General features: G+C 36.1%; 1 protein-coding gene across 3 annotated transcripts; it reads right to left on the bottom strand.

The window, feature by feature from the left end:
* Positions 1-4,391: 4,391 nt before the first annotated feature.
* Positions 4,392-24,417, bottom strand: LOC141836728 (U11/U12 small nuclear ribonucleoprotein 59 kDa protein-like). 3 transcript variants are annotated; one of them, XM_074724242.1, is made up of 10 exons: positions 24,287-24,417; positions 23,875-24,033; positions 23,388-23,790; positions 21,134-21,217; positions 20,099-20,164; positions 18,619-18,691; positions 6,659-7,035; positions 5,762-5,802; positions 5,101-5,230; positions 4,392-4,825 (listed from the first exon to the last, which is right to left on the bottom strand). In XM_074724242.1, the coding sequence occupies exons 2-9, from the start codon at positions 24,024-24,026 to the stop codon at positions 5,152-5,154; spliced, it is 1,275 nt and encodes a 424-aa protein (XP_074580343.1). In that variant the 5' UTR covers positions 24,027-24,033; positions 24,287-24,417; the 3' UTR covers positions 4,392-4,825; positions 5,101-5,151. The 3 variants fall into 3 exon arrangements, with proteins under 3 accessions (XP_074580343.1, XP_074580345.1, XP_074580344.1); XM_074724244.1 differs by having other exon boundaries at positions 23,397-23,790; XM_074724243.1 differs by lacking the exon at positions 4,392-4,825 and adding an exon at positions 4,972-5,005.
* Between the last annotated feature and the right edge of the window lie 1,005 nt (positions 24,418-25,422).

Genomic DNA, 25,422 nt, shown 5'->3' with positions numbered 1-25,422 from the left:
TCAGATTTAAGTATGGATTTTGTGATTGGATTACCACGCACTCAAAGGAACAAAGATTCAGTTATGGTGGTAGCTGATAGGTTCTCTAAAATGACATATTTCATTCCTTGCACCAAAACATTGGATGCTACACATGTAGCCGATCTTTATTTCAAAGAAATTGTGAGACTTCATGGAATTCCAAAAACCATCACTTCCAACCGGGATCCTAAATTTATGAGTCATTTTTGGCGCACCTTATGGCGAAAGCTGGGAACACAACTCCAATTCAGTTCCTCTCATCATCCCCAAACCGACGGACAAATGGAATAGTAAACCAGAGCTTGGGAAATCTTCTTAGAAGTTTGGTTGGTAAAAATCCCCGCCAATGGGATGCAACTTTAGCTCAAGCCGAGTTTGCTATAATCGGTCTCTCAATCAAACAACAGGATGAAGTCCCTTTGAGGTTGTCTCTGGAATTGATCCCTACTCTATTAGATTTGACCCCCATTCTAGCCTCTTGCCATCTAAGTGGAGATGGAGAAGAGTATACACAATCCATCAAGATATTGCATGAGCAACTTCGGCAAGAAATTATTAAGAAAAATGAGAAGTATAAAAAAAAATGTGAGCAAGCACAGAAAGCAAGTAAGTTTCAAGGAAGGAGAATTGGTATGGATTCACTTAAGAAAAGGAGTGTTTCCCCGTGGTCAACATGGAATGTTACAACCCAGAGCTGATGGTCCTCCTTTTAAGATCTTAAGATTGGTGATAATGCCTATGAAATTGATTTGCCGAGCAAGTATGGTGTTTCTACAACCTTCAATCTCGTGACCTCTCTCCTTATATTGGTGATGAACCTCCTTTTGATTCGAGGACGAATCTTTTCCAACCGAGGGAAGACTGACGTTAGAAATTCTACTCAAGGGAAAATAATTGCTCGAGTGACGAGCCTTCTAATACCACTGCATGTTGCATGTTTTTTTCTATTCTTGAATTTAGAAAATATAAATATCACTTAATGAGGTTTTAGGAACTCTAAGGGTCATCTTGGCAAATGTTTTAAGTTTCCCCTATAAAATGTTATCATTTGTATTGTTGTGGGCAGTTTTTGGATGATAAAAATATTGTGAGCTTTTAAGCTTCTTGAAGAGTTACCTTCTGATTATCCTCTAAACTCTTCGGTGGATTCCGTCGAGTGTGAGTTGAGAATTCGCCTTGTGTTCCCTCCTATTTCTCCTACACTTTTTGGTATCAACTTTTCTTCCTCCCACTAACCACATCATAATATATCTCATTTACTTGGTCGGTGGAGAGAGTTTGCATCTCACCTCCCTCTCTATCTGGTTGAGACATCTATATGTAGAACTCTAGCAGCCATTTAGCCTGTTAAAAAATAAATTCATATAAAATATAAAATTAAAAAAATAATCATTTATAATAGTTAAATAAATTTAAAATGTAAAATCTTACGTCTAATGTCTGCGATCATGGATCAATAAATGTACCATCCTTAGACTTATTTGTCTTAGTAAAGATCACAATAAGAATTTAGACAAAATAATTTTCAAACCAAATTAGTACAAGAAATATAATTTACAACAAACAAACTACATTTCATATATAAGAAGTACAAACATACTATATAATGTCAATAACAAGATTGACGATTCATTCTAATTTGAATTTAAAAATTTTATCCCTAATTAATGATATTGCATCCTTTAATGTAAATTTGTGAATATTTTTTGCATGAATTTCATATAATATTGTACCATAGATATCTAATATATTATATAATAAAGAAGTCATAGTCATTCCTATAGAATCATAAAATTAAAATAGTAACTAAAATATAATCATAATGTATAACTTAAATTCACTAATAATGTAGTAACTTTACTTACATTAACATTTGTTGGGGACAATCAATTTTAATAGAGGTCCACTCGCTAAGAGGGTGATAATCTTGTAGTCCATTATGCATTTTCTTTAGTTTATCACTAGGAAAAAATTTTAATCTAAATACCTGTGAGCGTCGAATGGACAAAAATAATTATAAAAGGAAGAATAATGTGTTATACTGCTAGAATGTAAATTTTATAAAAAAAAGTAATACTAACCACCTCTATAAAATAATTATTATATTTGAAGTTGTATGATAATGAATTAAAATTGTAGAAGATTTTTGTGTCGGTGTCCATGACCATTAAATGATAATGTCCATGATCGGTATTTATAGGTATAAAAATATACCTAACTTCTTGATCAATCAGATTCGCTTTGATAATTTGTTATGTAGTTGTTTATCATAAGTGTTTATATGATAACTACAAAATTCAAGATATAATCATAAATTAGTATAATAATATCATAAATTTAATAAAAAGTTATATGAAGTCAAATTTTTATCATAAATCCAGTTGAGCAATATATGGATTTATTATGTGACCTATTAGACAAGGATGCTTCCTTGAAGAGTAATGAAATGTAAACATCAATTATTTCCCCATCTGTATAGATGTTGCCTAAGATGCATGAGAGGAAGACATTTATTGTCAATGCGGAGTAACATTCCTCTCATGTAAATTCAAAAGTAAGTCACCTCAAATTTTGAAGCACTGATATTAGGTAAACCACATCTTCTTCTCATTTTTTCCTTTTTTTTTTTTAATTTTACTTTGAGATACTACAAATAAACACAATACAATGTATTTAACAAATTAAAAAGTAAAATCAATAAAAATGTAATTAAAATCAAACTTAAATATTACTATATAAATATCAACTTACTTTAAGAGTCTTCGATCTCATATCATTAATTTCCTTGTCCCTTGCTTGTATTTTATAAGTCTCCTCTTCTTCATCAATCTCATCTTGCATCTCAAAAATCTTTAGCTCCAATATCTTTTATTCCAAAATCTTGATTTTATCTCTAAGTTACCCCTCAACCTCTTTTAATTCTCTCTAGGTCCTCTTCCTAACTAGGACCATTCCTAGCTTTAGGTGTATCTTTCAGAATGACCTTGAGGTTTAGTGACTTTTGTCATATCCTCGCCTTCTCATCACATTAGTTGAAACATCTTAATTCAGGATGAGGATCTTTTGCAAGGTGGCTAGTTGGATAATAGAAACCTTCCCTTTTTATAATCGCAACTAATTCTTCATTTAATTTAGCTAAAATTGAAGTTTAGAAAGTAAGGATTTGGATTAAATTTTCCTTTTCAATACAATGTGAACATCCAATTACTTCCTGTGATTCTATATTAAATTGTGCATTCAATATCTCGTCCTATTGTTGTGTAGACTCAAAGTGAATAGAGAAAGACCCAAGTAAATCAACTTCGTCAAGTAGGAAAAATATCAATAATAATCTATAAAACCTATAACGATACATAATTGATTAATCCTATTGCTTATAACTCGAATGTGTTTTTTATGAAGATATATTTTTGAATGGCCCTTCCCTTTGTGAAAATTTCAAAAAAAAAATCCTATAAATATCCTAATTTACTCATAAATGTAATTTTTTTCTCCAAAGTTGATAATTGCATCTTTCTTCTAAAAGTTGATGCAATTTTGTGAATGCCCAAATAGTAGAATAAAATAATCAAGCTTTGTAAAATTCAATCAAACAACTTTTATAAAATTAAGTTTAATTTAGTCACTATAAAACAATGAGGCAATTACAAAAATACAAGAGGTATGATTATTGATGAACACGGATTGTGAAAAAAATAAATAACATATAATCTAAAAAACATTACCTTTGGAGATGATCATAAGTTAGAACCTTGACGCTTGGACATTGTGTGAGGAAGTGATTTTGTAGCCGGAAGAAAAGTCAAATACCATATTAAAGTTTTGTCGGAGGGAGATTACCATTTCCATTCTCATAGTGTAGAGGTTCAGATGAAGAGCTTTGTTCAAAGGGAATAGGGTTACGAGTTCTGATTTATCATTATATTGGAGCTTGAAAATTGTGTTCGGACGAGCACATGGAAAGGAGGAGGGGTATAACGGGAAAGGGGTGCGTGATTTGAAAATTTTTGAAAGTTCGGTACTTGATTTGGTTAATATCGAAATTTTCTTATGCAATTCAGTAAAATGTTGTTAATTATAAGCAGGATGTTTTGTTGTCGGAAGTAGAATCGCAATATGGTTGGACATACTGTTGAAGTTTTATTAGCACGCACGTACTAATAAAACTTTTTCATACTAATAAAATTTTAAAATAAAATTGGGTAGACTAATTCATACAATCTTAATGACTTTCTTCAATTATCTCTCTACCTTTGTTTTGAAAACTTTAAAATTCTGTAAAGAATTTTTTTCTTCAATTAGAATCTAAAAATCATCAACGAATGCAATAAGATAGTGATTTTCACATGAGGCAAGTGACGGCATACTAAAGTTAAATTTCTGGGAGGTCATAAAAATTATGGAAAACAAATGTTGTAGCAAATTTTCAATTCTTTCTATAGCAATGTATGCTGGCTTAATGACTCAAATTGAACCAATCAAACCATTATGGTTCAGCATGAACTGCCATTTGCTTAAATAGGACCTGAATCCAGTTCAAGCCACAATCACGTCCTAATCAATTTGACCACAGAATATACTTAAATAAGCTTTTTATTACATCTAAATTATGTAGAATTAAATTCTGAGTCACAAATATTAAGTTCTAACTAGATTCTCTGAGAAGTGAAGATTTTTAACTTACTAGATAGAACATCAGTGAAGTCGGGGATGTGAACAAATGGTAGCTCAAATAGGATCTGTGCAGTCTCTCACAGCCTAAAAGAAGCAATCTATCAGCATCAGCAACAAATATCAACACAACCTGTAAGAAAATGATAAAATCAAAGCCAAATTGACAATCTGTTACAGGCCACAGTTCACAAGCATTTAGAAAACTATAATTATTCAAAATGTTAGAGTAATATATAAAACATAAGCTTGGCTTAGTCTTCTGTAAAAAGGTGAAATCTTAGCGGCCCTACACGATCGGTCCCACGACCATCTGTGAGGAGATAAATCGAAAAATTATAATTGATCACGATACAGGAGGATATTGCACTTCGCCAGGATTCGAAGGCTTGGCTTAGTCAAACTTACCATTCTAGCACAGAAAGAGGCAAAGATAAGACAGATTTTCTTGCACGTGCATTATTTCAGCGGGATAAGGTATGAAGCCCAAATCTCATCTGAAGGTGGAGGTGGCTGCACCCAATGTCCAGGTATACGACTGCATTAAAATTTCCCACGAAAAGAAGTTACAAATTCAGATATTAAAGTTTTGAATTAGTAAACTCGAAATCTTTTATTTATCAATTCATCACCCTGAGGCTATGAAACAACACCAACTTCAAGCTATGAAAAAATGAAACACCATGGAGACAAAAAAGAAAAAAAAAAAAAGCAAAACCAACAGGCAATATACGTGATTGAATGTCATCCAAAAGATGTTAAAGAATCTTTGTACTCTCAGAATGGTAATCCAAAACCATTAAAATATGATGCAATAAAATTTCCTTAGCTTCTTTTATGAATTTGAAAAATCCTGTGTTCATAGAAAGAAAAAGAATATAGGAAACAAACAGCAAAGAAAAGAGAAAGATTAGTTGTCAAGTAACTAAGAACTAAATAACAGGTATTGTCAAAGAAAATAACATTTTCACAAGATCTCCAAGAAAATAAGGAAAGATGTGTTTCAAAGAAAATAAGGTAAGATGACAAGTTCGTATGGTATGTTATGATCGAGAGAAGCTAAACTTACCTTCCTCCGGGTCTAATGTAAGCATCCCACATTCTTCTAACCTGGAAAAAGCAATAGGTTTATGTAATATAAATAAACATATTTTATCTCAAAATAACATCAAAAGAACGGCACCAATACAAAAACTACACGAACCAGTGAAACTATAAATAATATTGTTTTTAAAATAGTATCAGAATAGTGTAGCAAATGGAATCTATCACAATCGTCGAACAAATATACAAAAGAGAGTGAAAGAAATATTTAAATTTTGTGAACATGGCTTGAATATTAAATATTAAAGAGCGATGGATCCACTTGTTAAGGATGATCAAATACAACTACAAATGACTAATGAGTCATAATGAAGATCATTTTGCATGATCACCAATCTAGCATTAGCTAAGAAAATTGAAAGTCATGCTGAATTTAAATGTTATGGTACTAAGAAGTTGATCAAGTCAAAGAAAGTTCAAGTAATACCAAAAATTAAAAATTACATATTGTATAGTTGAATAGGTTAGGAACCTTCAAAAGGAATGATGAACAACTAAGGAATTAAATGTGGAAAGTATGAAATAAGATGTCAAAACTTCCAAATAAATGGCAGTTCAAAGTTACTTGTGTAGATGAAGCCTTTTTTTTTATCAAATATTAAAGACTATGAATAATCTGTGTATATGAGAAATAAGAAGAAGTTATGGATCTGAACCTAAGGCAAGAATTAAAGAAAGAAAACGTCAACCTAAACCCAAGAATCTACAAAATTTGGATCACAAGAGCATTGGAAACTTATTCTGGTAATCAGTAGCTTTTCCACCAAATTACAAATCAATTCAATCACTTTTGCAAACATGCAACATAGAACCTTATTGGATGATGCAGGAAAAGTTGAAATAGGATATTAAGTAAATTCACCTCGATTAGAGTTCCCATATCATTGCTACTTCCATGATAATAATGGAGGAATTCAAATGGTAAATTTGACAATGAGTCATAGCTGTTGCCAGTGCCACAACCTTGAACTTCATCTCTCTCTTGTTCAGACTTCAGACTTGCATCCACGTCTGAAGTTCCACTTTGGCCTTTGGCCTTAGATGGCTCAACTTCAATTTGATCTGTAGAATTTGTTTCTGTCAGTCGGTTCTGCATCAGTTTTCTAGATTCCTCTGCTGTTGCAATAGCATTCTTAGCAGCATGTGTATCAGCAGCAGCAGCTGCTTGACGCTCCTCCTCCTCAACAGCAGCTCGTACACGGAGAAGAAATTTATCATCCTCTTCTGGAAGAAAATGACCTGCACAGAGCCATAGATAAAGGGTCATGTGAAACTTGACTAACTTGATCAAGCTATTACCTTCTGATAGTAAGTTAATACCAATAAATTAGACATGCGCCTAAAGAATAATATGTTTTTTATCTAAGTATTTTATATATTATATAAGCGACATGCTTGACTCAAACCTATCTTCTAACTTGATTGACATTATTGTTTGTCAAATTGCTTTCAAAAATCCCTCAAGTATTAAGTATTTTTTGATTATATCAATGGGGGAAAGAAAGTTCAAATTCAAGTACAAATTTTTCATTTCAATTTTCAAATTGAAGTTCAAGTTCAAGTACAAAATTTCAATTTTCAAAATTTTAAAATATTCTGAATTGTAAATTGCAAAAAGGTTTTCAAAATATTTTTGAAAAACTATTTTTTCAAAATGGACTTGAAAATTTTCAAAAATTCACTAACTTTTACAAAATATTTTTGGAAAATATTTTCAAAAATCAAAATAGGACTTGGATGGTTCTTAAACAAATTGACAAAGCAAAAGAATGATGTCAAGTTGGGAAGAGAGAAAAACTATGTTTTTAAATTTTTCTCTGAGTATATCTTAATTTCAAGGCGAGAATCTTGAATTAAGGGGGAGTCACACGGTTTAAACTTAGATTTTTTTTGTGTTGTTGGCTTGAAGTTATTATTAACTTGTTTTGTTAAAATATTTATATTTAACTTGAAACCTAGATTGTCATAATGAAAAAAGAGGAGATTGTTAGTACAGGGAGCATCAGATGATCGAATCTGGATTTTGATAATAGCAAAGGCTCAAGTTAAGTCTGTGAAGTAGACTAACAAGCTGAATTAAATGTACAGGTAGTACAGGGAAGTCCTAGCTGAGACTCGGCAAAAGAAGCCCTAATTGAGGCTAGGCAAGGAAACCCTGATTGCGTCTAGGCAAAAAAGACCTAGTTTGAAGAACTGGACAAGGAAGACCTGGTTTGGAGGACTGGACAAGGAAGTCCTGATCAGGAGGACTACGCAGGAAGTCTTGGCAGATCAGAGCACCAGGTGAAAAGTCTAGGCAAGTTTGGAGGACCGGACGTTTAGCAGTAGAAGTCCTAAAAGCCGAGTATCAAGGCTAAGCAAAAGTTCAACGGATCAAGAGGACCAGGTTAGCAAAAGGTAACTTCTCCTAAGTGAAGTGGATGAGAACACGTTCCCGGGAAGGAGAACAGTAAACATCAGTCTGACCTAGGATTTCACTGGAAACTTAAAGTCAAGATCAAACGGTATGTCAAAACTGTTACTTTCCTGTTATACTTTTTTTCTGTACTAACTTGTGATGCAGGAAATGAGGGGTTGGAACTTTATGTTCCGGGCGCCCTTATCTAGATCAAAGCAACTGGACGATCCAAGCGCCCGGAAGGGATCCAAGCGCCTAGACATTAGCCTAACGGGCCAGCAAGATGGATGAAGTGACAGAGTCCCAGTGGTCGAGACACCTTAACCTCTAAGCGCCCGGAGAGACTCTAGGCGCCCGAATAAGGATAAGGCGTTGCGAAATCAAAGTTGATCCGACAACCTCCACGTCAGCATCTAGGTGCTTGGAAGGGATACAGGCGCACGGAAGATGTCGAGTTAACGTCGGAAAAGGATCGACAGGATGACGTGGAAACGCCCGAAAGGACTTCCAGGCGCCCAGATCAACCTTTATAAGCAGCTGCGAGGGAAAACCCTGAGAACAACTTACTATGCTACTACGATGACTTCCTGTGCACAAACAGTCAATCCAGTACGCCATCGTAACGCCAAGGAGCTGCACCGACATTCATACTTCTAATCTTTTAAATCGATAATCTTTACTTTGTCGTTTTTGTACTTAACATCTTAGGATGGTAAGGATTTACCGTTTCAAATTGATTTTGTAAAATGACAAACTCCTCGTAAGAGGGAACTTTTTATAGTAGATTGTCCGTCGAAAACGATTAAGGATCGTGAGCCTTGAAGTAGCAACCTGTGGCTATAAATCAAATAAACAAAAGCGTACTCATTCCTTATTTTTCCATTGCAAGTTTTATTTACGTACTCTGTTTTATGAATGATTTGTCGAACAAGTAAAAAAACCACGAAGCGCTATTCACCCCCCCCAGCGCTCTAACTCGATCCTACAGCCCCGAATAATGCTATCCATGGACCACCAGGTCCACCTTGTAACTAGTAGTGTCATCAACCAGATTGTGGGTCCACAAACGTAAAGTGACTAATCAGCTCACAAAATCTCAACTCATTGTGTAATAAATTAGCTCAGGACTCCATGTTGTAATGTGACTTATAAGCTCACAATGACTTGCCCATATTGGAACCAATCAACTCTAAGGTGTCAAGAGTATAGCACGGTCTAACAGATCCTAGGTCCTTGCCCATAATGCAATCGACTAACTAACAGTTTGATCATTGTGTTGAAGGTGATGCAGCCATAGATAAGGTCAAAACAACATGACCTAAGTCAAACTCGCCATCCTTCCTCAAATGATGCAATTCTAAGCTAGCCTCAAAACTTTGACATAAAAGAGAAAAAAAATAAACTCTCCTTAAAGTTCAAGGAATAAAGCCAAGTTCAAATTACAAAGGATTTGTTGATGTTGGAAGCACTAGATGATCGAACCAGAATTTTGATAATGACAAAGAATTTAAATTAAGGTTGTGAAGTTGACTAATGAGTTGAACGAAGTGAACAGGTAGCACAGAGAAGTCTTAGTTGCAACTAAGCAAAAATAATACTAGTTTGGAGGACTAGAGAAGGAAGTCCTGGTCAGAAGGACTGGACAGGAAGACTTGGCAGATCAGAGCACCAGGCAGGAAAATCTAAATAGGTCCGGAGGACCGGACGTCTAGCGGTGGAAGTCCTACGGATCGAGGGTTAGATGCTGAGCAAAAATCCAACAGGTCTGGAGGATTGGATTGACAAAGATAAATTCTCATGAAAGAAATGGGTGAGGGCACATTCCCAGAAAGGGAACAGTAGGCGTCGGTCTGACCTAGGATTTCACTGGAAATCTAAAAGTCAAGACCAGACAGTTGCTAAGACTACCATTTTCTTGCTGTAATTATTCTAGACTAACCTTGTATTGCAAGAAAAGAAGGACCGAAACTTTGAATTCCGAGTGCCTCTATTTGGATCCGGACAATCGAACAGTCCAGAGGCCCGAAAGGGATCCAGACGCCCAGACGTCAGCCGATCAGGCCAGCGAGGCAGATGAGGTGGCAAGTTCCTAGTGGTCAGGACACCTCAGCCTCCAGATGTCCGAAAAGGCTCCAAACGCCTAGAGATGAATAAGGCATTGCGGAGTCAAACTTAATCCGGCAACCTCTACGTCTGCATCTAGGCGCTCAGAAGGGATACAGATGCTCGAAAGATGCTAAGTCAACATCGAAAGCAAATCGACGGGATGACATGGAGGTGCCCGAAAGGAGTTCTAGGCGCCCAAATCAGCCTATATATGCAACTTCATGTACTTAAATTCTTAGAATGGTAAAAGTTTACTGTTCCTAACATCTTTGTGAAAGCTAGAACCCTCTCTCATAAGAGGGGAGCTTAATAGTGAATTGTCCGTCCGAAACGGTCAAGGACCGTGGGTTTTGCAGTAGCAGTATGTGGTTGTGAACCAAGTAAATAAAAGTGTTAACATCTTTATTTCCACTGCATTGCACACTCTGATTTTTCATAGTTTTTTGAACAAGTGATTCACCCCCCCCCCTCTAGCGCTCACTTCGATCCTACAATTGGTATCAAAGCGAAGGATGCTCGAACTTAATGCAACCACTAATAGAGCAAATTTATTTTTTGTCACTTTGATTTTCGATTTATTTCCTTCCGCGCTGCTAATTTAAAATCAAGTTTTGGTATATATTTTTTGTTTATTTTTAGTGCAAGTTAATGGCTCATCAAAAAGGCTATAGTACCACCAGACTCCCTCTTTTTCCGGTGAAGAATTTATCAACTGGAATGGGAGGATGGAATACCACTTAAAGACGCAAGTGGAAATATGAATAGTGATCTAAATTAGGTACACTCTCCCAACCGACACCGACGGCATCCTACAATCATGCGAGAAATGCAACATCACAACAAAGCGTAAAATAGAGATCGACGCTAAGACAACCCAGGCGCTACAATACAACCTCACCAAAGAAGAGATCAACCAAGTTGGTACCTTCAAGTGTCAAGGACTTATGGGACAAGCTCATTGAGGTACATGAAAGAATGTCAGATACGAAAGTAGGCAAGCACGATCTTCTTTTGAACAAATTATATAACATCAAAATGCAAGAAGGTGAATTCGTGAGTGGACTGCACGCTCGAATCCAAGACTTGCTCAATGGTCTGCATATCATAAGACAACTTATAGAAAATTGAGATGTTATCAGGTACGCTCTGAAAGCGTTCCCGCAGAACACCTTATGGATATTAATGGTTAATGCATACAAGATTTCTAGAGACCTTTCTAAAATTAAATTGGATGAGTTATTTTCTGAATTCGAGCTACACGAACAGACTAATGTCAATTCGGTCGAGAAAGGGATTGCACTTTTTGTAGGGCAAGCAAAGGAGCGCAAGCCAAGACGCCGAACTGAGCCCGAATCCGAAAACGTATCGAATTTCGAAAGTAACGACAAAGTCGCCACCGAACTAGTTAACCTAATTTAGGAAATGTTCATAAAAAGAAAGGGTTCAAGAAGTCCGACATGAGAAAGGCGATCCAGAAAAGTGGATCAAGCAAGGCTCCAATCATCAAAGCCAAAATCACATTCTACGGCTACAACGAGAAGGGGCACTTCAAGGTCGAGTGTCTTAACCAAAAGAAGGAGAAAAGAACCAAGAAGAAGGCACTAAAGGCTACATGGGATGAGTCCTCCTCCTAAGACTCAGAGGAGGAAGAGAATACGAGCTTCATGACTTTACCGGCAAGAGAGAAGCTAGCTGAGATCAAGTGTGAACCCGACACTGAATCAGAAGTCGAGTCAAAATCAAACTACGGATCTGTATCCGGTTTAAAAGGCCCAAACACTACTACAATCAATCAATTAACTAAAAAATTATATTCCATTATTTATTGCTTATCTAAGAAACTACCAAAATCCAGCGTCCAAGTTAAGTCTCTCCAAAAGAAGGAAACACTCCACTCCTTAGGAGAAAATTAACCTCAGTTCTTCAACTGAAAATGTTCAGATTGAATTTCAACTCAAGTCCAACTTAAGGAAGAAAATTCCAATCTGAAAATTCAAATTAAAAATCTGAAAAAATCGTTGAAAAATTTTACTTCGGGCTCCAACTATCTTGACATGATGCTTGAAACTCAAAAGGTTGTGTACAACCGATTTGATCTTAGACACAAAGGCAGATATAGATCGTACTTGTCATTATTGAATCAAACCTAAAAATCTCGAATCCAAACATAAGTTCCGAAGTCTAGCTTGATTAATCAAATTGGACGGAACCAATACTAGATCCCCAAGGATCAGATTTACTATCTGACCAAACCCAATAGGAGTCATGATTCAGGGGAATTCAAAACGATCTTAGCTAAATAAGACTTGCTTAGCTTTGTTTTAAAAAGTGATCGTTTTTCCGATAACCAAGAAAGTCTCTGTGCCTCATTACTGCCTAGGAGCTAAAACCTAAAATGTATACTTAATTAGTCGACGGTTAAACTTGAATCTAACTCAAGGTTAATCAAGTCTTAGAAAATCACATCTTGAATTAATTAAGATAAAACTAAAAGATTATCTCACACAGCCCATAGGATGAACTGATTAATAATCTAGAAATCGGTGAGATAGAAATTAGTAAAGTGAAAATCAATTTACTTTAACTCCTAATTGGATCCAAACCAAATATCTTATGTGTAAGAACACAGATTTGAATTAATGGATATTGGATAGGGGATGCTCCAGACACATGACTGGAGACAGATTGAAATTTACGAAGCTTAAATTCAAGAATCTAGGATCCGTTGCATTCGGGAACAATAGAAAATTTAAGGTAATATCGAACTGAGTTTCAATTTTATTATTCTTAGTTTTATTAGTAAATTAATTTGAATTTAATTTGTTAAGTATTAATCAATTTTGCGATGTTGGATACTTAGTTAGATTTATCAAATTCAAATATATAATTAAAAATATTAAAAATCCTAACATAACATTTAAGAGAATTAGAAAAATTAATATTTACAAATTGACCTACAAGCTCCTCAACTAAGTGCCTATTGACACAAGGCTGCGTTTGGTTTAAGAAATACAGAAATACAGAGACAGAAATACAGAAATACAGAGACAGTAGAGACAAGGACGCATTTACAATGGTCTCTGTATCGTGTTTGATTTTGGTAATACAGAGACAGTGGCTGAGGCGCGCAGGGCTCTATTTTTGGTTGGATTACGATCGGATTTCCGCCACAATCCGGTCGGAATCCGGCACCGACCGGAGCGCCGGCGAACTGCGTGTCCAACGCGCCCGGCCCGACGGCCGACGGTGATCGGACAGCGGCGTGACGATGCCGGAAGCGGAGATGAGTAGAAATTCTGTCTCCGTCTCCATTTCAGTGTCCCCAGTTTGATAGTGGACAAAAATTTTGTCTGAGACGGAGACAAAAATCCTATTTCTATCTCTGTCTCTCAAAATCAAACGGGGGCGGAGACAGAAATCCTATTTCTGTCTCTGTATTTGTGTCCCTGTCTCTGAAACCAAACGCAGCCCAAGAGAACTAAATTGTGGCACAAGAGGCTGGGTCATAGTCATGTAAAACTCATCTCAAAGATGAGTCAAAATGGTTTAGTTAAAGGTCTACCTAAGTTAATTAACCTAAAAAATACAATGTGTAATGCTTGTCAACAAGGGTTACAAATCAAGCAGACTAAAGATAATAATTACATTTATCAAACTAAATATGTTAAAAACCCAATTAAAAAATTTGACATGGAAAGTGCAAAAGAAATAAAAACACCCACAACAACAAACGTAAATATTGATAGTGACTCAGAAGGAAACAAGTAGACTTATAATACTATAGGAGTATAATAGGTAGTCTACCATACTTAACTGTAAGTCGACCTGGTATTTTATTTGCAGTTGGTATGTATGCTAGATACCAATCAAATGCTAAGGAATCCCATCTAACATTAGTAAAAAGAATACTTAAGTATGTTAAGGGAACATTAAATGTAGGAATGTGATACCCTAAGAGTAATAACTTTGAACTAGTAGGGTACTCTGACTCAGACTATGCTAGTTGTAAACTAGACAGAAAAAGAACAAGTGCAGGATGTCAATTTTTAGGTCCATGTCTAGTCAGCTGGTGTGGCAGAAAGCAATAATGTGTTGCACTATTGACTACTGAAGCAGAGTGCATAGCAATAGGAGAATGTGTTGTACAATTACTTTAGATGATGTACACATTAACGGACTTTAACTTATAGTACCATAATACTAAAGTCTTAATTGACAATATTAGTTCAATCAACTTGACTAAGAATCTAATTCATCACACTAGAACCAAACATATAGAAGTCAAACACCATTTTGTTAGGGATCATATCGCTAAGGGAGATATTGTACTCGACTATGTTCCAAATCAAACCTAGCCGACATCTTTACAAAACCCCTCCCTGAATCTAGGTTTAGCACACTTAGAAGGCAATTAGGAATGTGCTTAATAGACTAAGTTTCAATTTTTAAATTATATTTCTATTACAAATATTTTCAAAACTCATGATTTTTTTAATCTATTATTACTCGTATTTTCAAAATTTTCAAAAATTTTCACTTATCATTTTTGAAAAACTTAGTTTCAGAAAAATATTTTTAAAATTTTGATTTCAAAATTAAAGGAAAATCTGGACTTGGCCTAGACACCCTAATAAAAATCATGCACCTATAGATTTAGGCTAACCGCATCTCACAAAATACATTAGATATAACTTGTTTGTGTATTGTGAAACCTAGAACAGTGTGAGATGCATAGGATAAAAGCCTGAGTTTTCAATGCTTATGTTAGTGCATCAAAACAAATCTGCATTAAAAATACGTACAAACATGAATCAGGTTAAGTGTTCCTTCATAGTAAAAGACTAGTTGAAAAAATACACTTAACTTGACTAATTTAGTGAAAACTGCTATCTTAGTAACAATGAGTTAGACATGTGACTAAGGATAAATTTTTATCTAATTTTTTATATATTAAATAGATATAATGCTTGGACTCGAACCCAAATCTTATTCTGATTAAAATCTTAATTATGTGCTTTTTGCAAGTTTTTTAAGAAACCCCTCAATATTTATTTTTGATTATGTCAAAGGAGAACAGAGAGTAATAGTTTCAATTTCAAAGTTAATTTAAACTTTCAAAGTTAAATAAATCGTTTCAAATTTTTTTGAAAAATTAAGAAAATCAAGTCTTCAAAATTATTTCAAAGTGATTCTTTTTCTTATTTCAAAGGGTTTCTTTTGTAAAATTACTTTCCTTAGAAAATGTTCAAATTTTCAAAATCTTAATCTTTTTCAAGAGAAGCACAATTTTTACAAAATGCTTTTTGAAAATATTTTCAAAATCTAAAGTATTACTTGGATAGTTCTTAACTGAATTGATAAATTGAAAAGAACCATGTCAAATTAAAGGGGAGAGAAACTTTGATTTCAAAATTTTTTCCAAGAATACTTTAATGTCAGGGGGAGATAATGAGTTAAGGGGGAGTCAGTTTTTGCTGACTTAAGAATTTCTTTATGGCTTTATTTTAAAAAGAAAATTTATACTTAACTTGGAACCGAGGTTACCATAATCAAAAAGGGAAAAATTATTAGTGCAGGGAGCACCAGATGATCGAACCAGGATTTTGATAATGGCAAAGGGTTCAAGTTAAGCTTATGAAGTTGACTAATGAATTGAACTGAATGTATAGATAGCACAAGGAAGTCCTAGTTACAGCACGGCAAAGGAAATCCTAATTTGGAGGACTAAGGAAATCCTGATCAGAAGACTGGGCAAGAAAGTCCTAGTCAGGAGGAATGAGCAGGAACACTTGGCAGATTAGAGTACTAGGTAGGAAAGTCTAGGCGGGTCTGGAAGACCGGACGTCTAGCGGTGGAAATCCTGCAAGTCGAGGGTCGGATGTTGAGCAAAAGTCCAATAAGTCTAGAGGACCGGATTGGCAAAGATAAATTCTTCTGAGAGGAGTGGGTGAAGACGCGTTCCCGAGAAGGGAACAGTAGACGTCGGTCTGACCTAGGATTTCACTGAAAACCTAAAAGTTAAGACTAAACAGTTGCTGATACTGTCATTTTCCTGCTTTAATTGTTTTGGAATAACCTTGTATTGTAGGAAAGGAGGGATCAAAACTTTAGATTTTGGGCGCCCTTATTTGGATCCGGACAACCGAACGATCCAGGCGTCCGAAAGGGATCCAGGCACCCGGACGTCAGTCGATTGGGCCAACGAGACAGATGAGGTGACAAATTCCCAATAATCGGGATACCTCGGTCTCCAAACGCCCGGAGATGCATAAAGCGTTGTGGAGTCAAAATTGATCTGACAACCTCCATGTCAGCATGCAAGCACTCGAAAGGAATACAGACGCTTGAAAAATGTCGAGCCAGCATTGAAAGCAGATCGACAGAATGACGTAGAGGCGTCCGAAAGGAATTTCAAGCGTCCGAATCAGCCTATATATGCAGCTACGAGGGAAAACTCTAGAAGCAACAATTTTACATTACTACGACGATCTTCTGCGTGCGACCAACACATCCAAGACATCGTCGTAACGCCGAGTAGCTATGTCGACTTCCGCACTAACCTTCTACACTTTAGTCGGTAACTTCATTTTCGCTTTCGTGTACTTAAATTTTAGGACGATAAAAAGTTACCATTCCTAACATCTTTGTAAAAACAAATACTCCCTCTAGTAAGAGGGGAGTTTAATAGTAAATTGTCCGTCAGAAATGGTTAAGGATCATGGACTTTGGAGTAATAGTTTGTGACTGTGAACCAAGTAAATAAAAGTGTTAACATCTTTATTTTCGCTGCATTGTGCACTTTGACTTTCCGTAGTTTTCTAAACAAGTGAAAAAGCGACGAATGCACTATTCACTCCCCCCCCCCCCCCCCCTCCTCTAGCGCTCACCTTGATCCTATAGGATTGAGATGCCTTGGGAACTCATAAGCAGCCAAAGGCTCACACATTCAGGGTGCCATGAAATAACAGAGGCAAAATGTGACATTTTGAGAAGAATGCTAGCAACAAATGTATCACGGAATTCATAAAAAAATGGCTCCCCCCGTCCTTGGAGATTGGTCTCAAAGGCCAAAAGATGGGGCCAAATGATGGGATCAAAGTTTGAGGTATCAATATCCACTCATTGAAGCAGGTAAAATGGGTTTGTGAGCATCTATAGGCTCAAAATATTAAGAGGCTCTACCATTACCTTATTATTGACCAATCTTGATATCGACCTATCTCTCTTTCATAAATTGATGCCTACTGCTAGTTGACATATCTAATCATGTTGAAGACTCCAGCAGCATTTAATGCATGATGTAAAGCAGCCCAACATGTTAGTCGATCAGATATATATTTTGTACCAATAGGAAACATTTAATCCGTATCAAGGCAGGCCATATGCCCATATCTCCTTCACAACTAAATACCCTTGCTGGATGCAAATGTACCCATTTCATGCATTGAAGCATTATACTTCCCTTTTTCTCTAAATAACAGATGATTAGACATTAATGGTAGGACTTCGCCAAACCCATTTTCAAAACATTCTTCTCCTTTTGTGAAACTAACAGTTTGTGTACATCCAAAAATCAAAATTGATCGTCCTATAGGTACGGCTCAGGTACTCTTTGCTCCCTACCACCATCAGAAGTATAATAGAATGAATTAGATAATTCATCTGCTAATACTGTTCATTTTCACAACTTCAATTGTTATTTACATGCCATGCGTGGTTTTGGTTTTCTTTTCCTATCTACAAGATGTGCCCCTCTGTGCTCTCATTCTGTCTCCACTCTCATTCTATCTCCCAATCTACAACCATCCCAAAAAAAAAACTTGTTATACATTTGCATCGATGGTCATTTCACATCGTATACACATGGCATCCATATTTCTAGTACATGCTAAAATGGAAGTCAAGTATCACTACAATGTTGTCATCAAAGATGTGATTGAGTGAACTATTTGAGATCGGCAACATAAATATAGCATATCAAAGGTACAAGTGATCCACCTGTCCTATCATCCATCCACTTATATTTCCAAGTAAACATAACCTATGTATGCTTATATTCATACTGAACAAGTCATGCAACCCAACTATCTAGGTTCACTACATGGATTCTGCATGCCACTGAGCTATATGTAAGGATACATTGCTGGTCATGACCTAGGTTTACAATAAATGAAGTAAAAAATCCATGTGCATGTGGTTGTTGATGTCAATAGTGGATTAATATAATATGAAAATCTTCAGCCCAATTTGATATGGTTGAACAAATAATGTATTGCTGAGATATTCAGTTTGGAGAAATTCATATAAAAATGGCTTGCCTTGTTTCTTCAACTTTTGAACTCTGATAGAGCGAAGCTCTTGTAATTTCTCAACAACTAATAGAAGCTCGAGCTGAAAGTTCAAGGGAAAATTTGGTTAACAATGTTAAAAACATTCATTATCAAACTTGTAAGAAATGATATGATCAAGTTGACTTGGTAAAACATTGCAGAAACTAATAATGTAACATAAAACCAACAGCGACAAAGGAAAATGCCACAACTATTTTGGGTTGGGAAACAAGACACATCATAGCAACTAAGAATATGTACTACCAAAAAGTAAAAGACAGTATGTCAAATAGTATGAAACAGAAAACAGAAAAAAGTGCACCAATGTTCAATCACAATAATGTAGTGGCAAACAAAATCTTATGGCCTCAATTTTAAGGCAAGCATGTAATCTTCCTTTTAAACAGAAGTAGGACATATGGACAGATAAGAAATTTTCCATGTGTAACCTAAAACAAGGGCACAGAGGCTCAGCCACTTTAGTAGACTATGTTGGAGTACATAAAAAAAGTCAGAAATATGATGGTTAGTCAAAGGTAGTAATGCAATATGATATCTGATATCCTCCTACACAGTCTTTGAACCAGTTCTGAGACCAAGTTGAGGGAAAATATTATATATATATATATATATATATATATATATATATATATATATATATATATATATATATATATATATATATATAGTACTTAGCACCCTATGACTAAATAGCCAATCTGAGACCAAACATACACATAACTAATCTACATTTAGCATGGAATTTATGTCAGTTCGCTTCAGCATGATAAGGTATACACTAATTAGAATGTCATACGATAAAGTTGCAAACCTCTTTTTTATGAGCATTACCTATATGCTTCACCAACGAGATTATAATGAAAAAGCTTAAACGTCACATCCATAAATTGCACTAAACATCAGCAGTATCAGTCTGATACATAACCATGGTTGTCATCACAGAAGCTATGATTGCCTTAAAATTGATGTTACAATTAGCATTCAAATTGCTTGTATAGTTTCAGCGTAACCTATAAGCTGAATTGAGAAGACTTTCCAGTTCATATAAGCTTGTCGGGAAAATTCAACTCGATATTTGTTTCAAAAGCACCTCTATCAAAGTGAATCATTGTTGCAAACTATACTAGCATAAAGCATAAGAAGAGGAGGAAATAACAAATAAAATAAATAAATAACCATCCAGGCAAAGAAGCCAGAAGGTTAGATGATTTCCCTAACATCTTACGTTACATATTATTTTAAACATAGGGAAAAAAAACTATAGAGCAATGAATTCTGTGAAAAAATGTCTGATCGTGTCACAGGAATACCATCTATATCAACAGCAAGATGCTGCCATGGCACATGGGCCATCAAAATACAATCTGTGAGAAATAATATACATTTTTTCTCAAGAGATCTAACAATAGAAAACAAACAATACAATAAACTATCCAAAATGTTTCACCTCAGATTCTAGTCTCTTCCGTTCCTCTTTAGCCTTAAGCTTTGCAATTTCTTTCATGCGTTCTACCTGGAATCACCACATTTAGCTAACCATTGCGAAAGTAATACTGCAGTCCAACGTAAGATCAGAAAAGTTCGTCCACATCAAATATGATTGAATAAAAACTAAGGTATGTCCTTAACAAATGAAATATGATAGATGCTGAGTTCCATGAAGATATGAACATGTCAAACAGCAAAACACATGGAATTCAGTTAGCATATAATTTCCTTTTTTCATTCAATCTAACAATACCAACATATTGAAAAGGGTATTCCAAGAGGAACTAAAATATCAGAAGCAATATCAGGCATTATGCATTTGTAACTGATTAGTAAAAGTTAGTTGAATTGTTGCTTTATAAAAAAGAAGGTTGAAGATTGAAGCAAAACCAGGTCCAAGTTATCAAGGAATTTTAGGGTTAAAAGAAACTAAGGATACAAATTCATTGTTCAATAAAATTAGACAAATCATGCTTTAATGATGCTTCATGTTACTATTTCTTCATTGTTTCTAGTTGAACCTCACCAGTGTGTGATCCTGTTGTGCATAAAAACCATGAATCTTCTTTTTATTTTTTGAAAACAAATAAGAAAGACTTCGTAAGGAAAAAGATTTGACATGAAGTTTTGTAGAAGTTGCCTGTATAAAAGGATGATGGCAGCAACTGTGGTATCTCAAAGACACTTTCGGTGTAGTTATTCGGACTTGCACCTCATGAGTGATTAGGTTAAGAGGTCAAACTAAGCTCAACCTCAGTTCCACATCTTGTGCAACAACTAAACCAAATTTGACTAGTTGGTAAATCCAAATAGATTAGGATGGTATGAATTGTTTACCAAGTTGAACAATTACCTAGACAATAGTGTGGTAAAAGAAAATTACAAATAAGTTACTTGTCATGAAGCAATCAACAATCAACAGGAACCTAAAACAAGGAACTAAATTCTTACAAAATCATATCAGAAATTATAGATGTAACTAATCAATGACTACCTTGTGCATAGCCATGTCCTTGGCAATCTCCCTAGCTCTCCATTCATCAGCATCTCGATCTGCTTTCTGATGATCTTCTTGCAGCTGTATAACAAAAAAGACCATTTAACAACCAAACATGAATAGATGGCATATAATTAACACACATCTCTGTTACGTATGGATCATGACGAATAACTATAGGTTAGTTTACTATAAGAGACGGAATCAATAGGATGATTCAGAATAAAGGATGAAGCATGATACTGCTCTTTTGTTTGTCATACAATACTAATCATAGATCATTAGGTGTTTTTTTTTTTTACTGAGGAAAGACAAGGCCAAACTACCGGATTGTCTTACTAAGATAACAAGGTAAAATACATACTAGGATAATAGGGGCACTGGAGTATGAATGAGGCATCTTATTTCCAAGGGGACAGTGGAGTAATCACAATACCAAATCAAATGTTTATGGCCAACGACAAACAAGGGCCCAAAGTATGACATCATCTGATCAAATCAAATTGCAACACCACATCACTCAAAAAACCACCACAAGGGAAAGCTAATCCAATACGACAACATGAACTCAGCAATGAGACCTGGTGAGCAAAAGGAGCTCCCTTAATCATTTGTAGATATAGGTATAATGAACACCACAGAGAAACTCATAGCAGCAAAATAGTCCTAGGAATAAGGAGGAACTCAGCACAAAGTCATAGGGGCAAGCCATGCACAACCCCAAGCAGTTGTGCAACTCGATTGCCCATCGACTTAATAGTAGGTGCTTGATTGACAAAGGATGCAAAGCTGGTAGCTGTCTTGATGCAGCCCTAGTTCACAACCTATGCCAGTGGCATCCAGGATCCCAAAACTAGAGACGATAGATTCAATAACCTAGTGATTCCAGGCTGTTAATGGTACGTTGCCAAAGTTTGTTTGTAACTCAAGATGGGCTCTCTATATTGCCTTCTGCCTCCAATTGCAAGGCTGATAGTAGATGAGGAGCTTACTGAAGTTGAGAGCATCACGTGATCTTCAATAAGGAGTCCTCCGAGTGCAATTCAATAGTAAACTCAGTGCACATATAGGTCAAAGTGTTCTAGGCCCACTATCCAAGAACATGAAGTTAAAGAAAGCGAGAATGATGCCCACATGATCTCAATGATTATTGGCAACATAAAGGACGATTGACCAACACATCTGGCCAACTCATGGAGGAGCAACTCCATGGTGCCAAAAAAACAATCAAGAAGAAATTTGAGGAGAGAGAAGGGTGGGTACCTCTGAGAAAGGGTGGCATTTGGAATAAGTCACCTTAATTGTGCAAGGGGGTAAGGAAGGTGGTGTCTCAGGTAGACTTTTGACCTTCCCTATCTTCAACAATTTAATGGTGCATTTATGATTCCAATGACAAGAAATTATTCAAGAAAGAATTCAAGGAAGGTGGTGTCTTGCTAAGATATCATGCAATCAACTTTAATGAAAACATATTTACTAACCATATCGTACACATAGGCATTTCCATTATACTAGGTCTCATATCTATATTTTTAACAAGAACTTATAAAAAAAGAAATGTATATGAAAGGTTCTTCACAAATTTAGTCATTATACTCATATAAAAAGTGATTTGAAGTAACCATTTTGTTTGTAATTTGAAATAAATTATTCTAGCATGCCTCTCCATTGAAATTATTTTATTCCAATTTATCAAAAGTGACCTATAGTTGAGTTCAGTAAGAATGACTGGCTATGATTATAATTACTTTTATTTTACAAAATGTTATGTACCCACATAAATTAGTTTCTAGTTTAGCCACTGTCACTCCTATCAGAGTCCAAGGATGGTTACTTTTGAAAGCTACATTTCTATTAGATGGCCTAAGATCATCCCCCTTAATGGGAGCCTTATCCGCCGAGTGCTTAGACTAGAGAGAGTTGACCTCGAGCAGAAGTGGCAAGGTGCAAGGGTAGTGCTGGTTTAGTTTTTATTCCACCATTCTTCACAGGAAACCCTTGGGTGCACAAACACAGATGTTAAAGATCACCCAAACAAAGTCGCTTATCCACAACATCTTATAAAACCATAGGTGTTAGTAATTGTTTGGCTGTTTCAAAACATGAATTCCTAAAACCTTTCCTTCAAGAGGCAAAGAGAATGTTAAACAACAAGGGTCATAATAGTAAGCAGATTGAGAGTAGTTTTGCCCCAATATAAAGACAAATCACCATATGTTTGATGTCTAATTGAGGAAGTAGTTTAAGAAACCTTGCGCACTTGTTCAGCCACACGTTTTCTTTTTCTTTTCATCCAAAGCTTGTTCCTCTTGCACTTCTGTAACTTGTTACTAAATCTTAGTGCTTCTGATCGTGCCTCCCATGGGACTGCTGGATTGTTAATGATATCAAGAGGAAGGAGTTGATGTTTAATAGTTGATGCTATCGAGTTTACTGCCTCTATTGACATAGATGTTTGAACATCAAGGCTGGTTCTCTTTGCTTCAATCAACTTGAAAATTTGCACAACATATTCATTCTCAGGACACTGAGAGAAATCAGGAAGAATCGAATCATGTGAAGATGGACAGGGTTCTCCTGCTGATGAAGGAGCTTCTTTTGCATTTTGATTTTGTGATCTTTTAATTAAAAGCAATGCTTCAATTTCTTTCTGCCTGATAGGTAGGATTACTCGATTACTCTCCATAATAAGTAATAAAATGGGAAAACAGATGTTGTTAGGCGGTGCAAGCACATACATTGCTTTTGCCAAATCAATGGTTTCTCTCAACTTCCCCAGATGCCTATGCACATCCTTCGACTGCCAGAAGGAGGAAGAAGCAGATTGAATGGGATTCCATGCTGGAAATTGAGGCGGAAATGTGCCCGCAAAAAACGGCGGTGGGATCATAGTACAGCTGCAAGGAAAGAGATCAATTACATCAGGCATCAGAAACAGAACACGATGGCACAAACATCTCCTCCCTGTTCGGTTCGAGTATTATAGAACCAAATCCAACATCCATGGAACACGAGGATGAATATCTAACTGCAGCACGTATCAAACTAAAGGATTAAAAGAGCAAGTACGACATATCATCACAACCAGCGATCCTATGATATGAGACGTGACATTTTTGGGCGTTCAACAAGGAAAGAAGAAAGAAGCACCTTGTGATCGAACGAGCGCTAGAAGATTTGTGACTGAAGACGTCGACCGAGGAGAAGAGCGACTCGTCGCTTCACATCTCAATCCTTTCCTAGTTCGAGGACGCCACGTGCTTCGCAGCCACGACAGATCCGATGCCAGCAGCGGCCGTCGCCGGCGACGAGGGGAAAGGGCTGCTTCTAGACTAGTCGATCCGAACCAGTGCAAGTTCTACACAGACTTGGAGAAGCCGAGCGCCGGCGACGGGGGCAAAGGGCCGCTTCTAGACTAGTCGATCCGAACCATTGCGAGGTTATTCGTAGACTTGGAGAAGCCAAGCGGGACCACTTTAGGGGCCAACTTTCTGCACCCAATCACAAGGCGCGTGGCTTGCCAGGTTGCCGAGATTTGAGTCCCTAGACCGCGAGATTATTATTCTCGACCGGACGAAGTCTCCGAGTCGAACCGGAGGGGCAACTTAACGGACTTGGTTGCAAATCGGATCAGGCTAAGCTTCGCCCTGTTAATCCTACTTAAATTTTGACCAACATATGCATATTCCTACAAATCAAGTTTATTGTCCCCGGAGCGGTGCCGCGGTAGGACATTTAGGTTGTCACCCAGGTACTTACAGTTCGATCTCCAACTACAACGTATTTGTAGAAATTTTCTTCCAAATGGAGAGCGCAATCAAAAGATGCTGGACGTCTGGGTTGGCCGCTGCGTGTACTTCCTGATTTACTCTGGTGGCCGGTGGGAAACTTTCGTAGAACCGAGCCGGTCATCCCAAAGATAGTCAATGAGACTAACTATGATTTATTTTTTTTTTTTTTACAAATCAAGTTTACTCGTATCAAAAAAAATCATATGTGAATATGACAGTGAGAAAAATCTATATGGGAGTTGCCTCAGCTCTATCGAGTTAGTTGATTCTTATATTAAGGTTTTCAGTTTCACTACCGAAGAATTTCAATTTCAAAGCATTTTGACCATTGCCTAATCAGGATTTTCAATCAAAGACGAATTTAATAAATTAATATAATATAGAATAAAAGTCATATATTAACATTGTATTTTTTACAATAATATTTTCTAAGATTTCATACTTTGTAAATATTAAATAAGAGTTTCATTATCAATTCAAACATATCTCACCCAA

Source organism: Curcuma longa, chromosome 10 (genome assembly GCF_044706935.1).
Source record: "Curcuma longa cultivar G26 ecotype Majalengka, Jawa Barat chromosome 10, ITB_CL_G26_1.1, whole genome shotgun sequence".
NCBI lineage: Eukaryota > Viridiplantae > Streptophyta > Magnoliopsida > Zingiberales > Zingiberaceae > Curcuma > Curcuma longa.
Note: the sequence above shows the minus strand (reverse complement) of the source record. Positions and strands in the feature narration are given on the sequence as shown.

Excerpts from the sequence above, each read along its gene's own strand:
- LOC141836728 (XM_074724242.1), bottom strand. The coding sequence starts at position 24,026 with ATGATCCCACCGCCGTTTTTTGCGGGCACATTTCCGCCTCAATTTCCA. Across the intron at positions 23,791-23,874 it reads ATTGATTTGGCAAAAGCAAT|GCAGAAAGAAATTGAAGCAT; the intron begins GTATGTGCTTGC and ends CCTACCTATCAG. Across the intron at positions 5,231-5,761 it reads TACATTAGACCCGGAGGAAG|TCGTATACCTGGACATTGGG; the intron begins GTAAGTTTAGCT and ends ATTTTAATGCAG.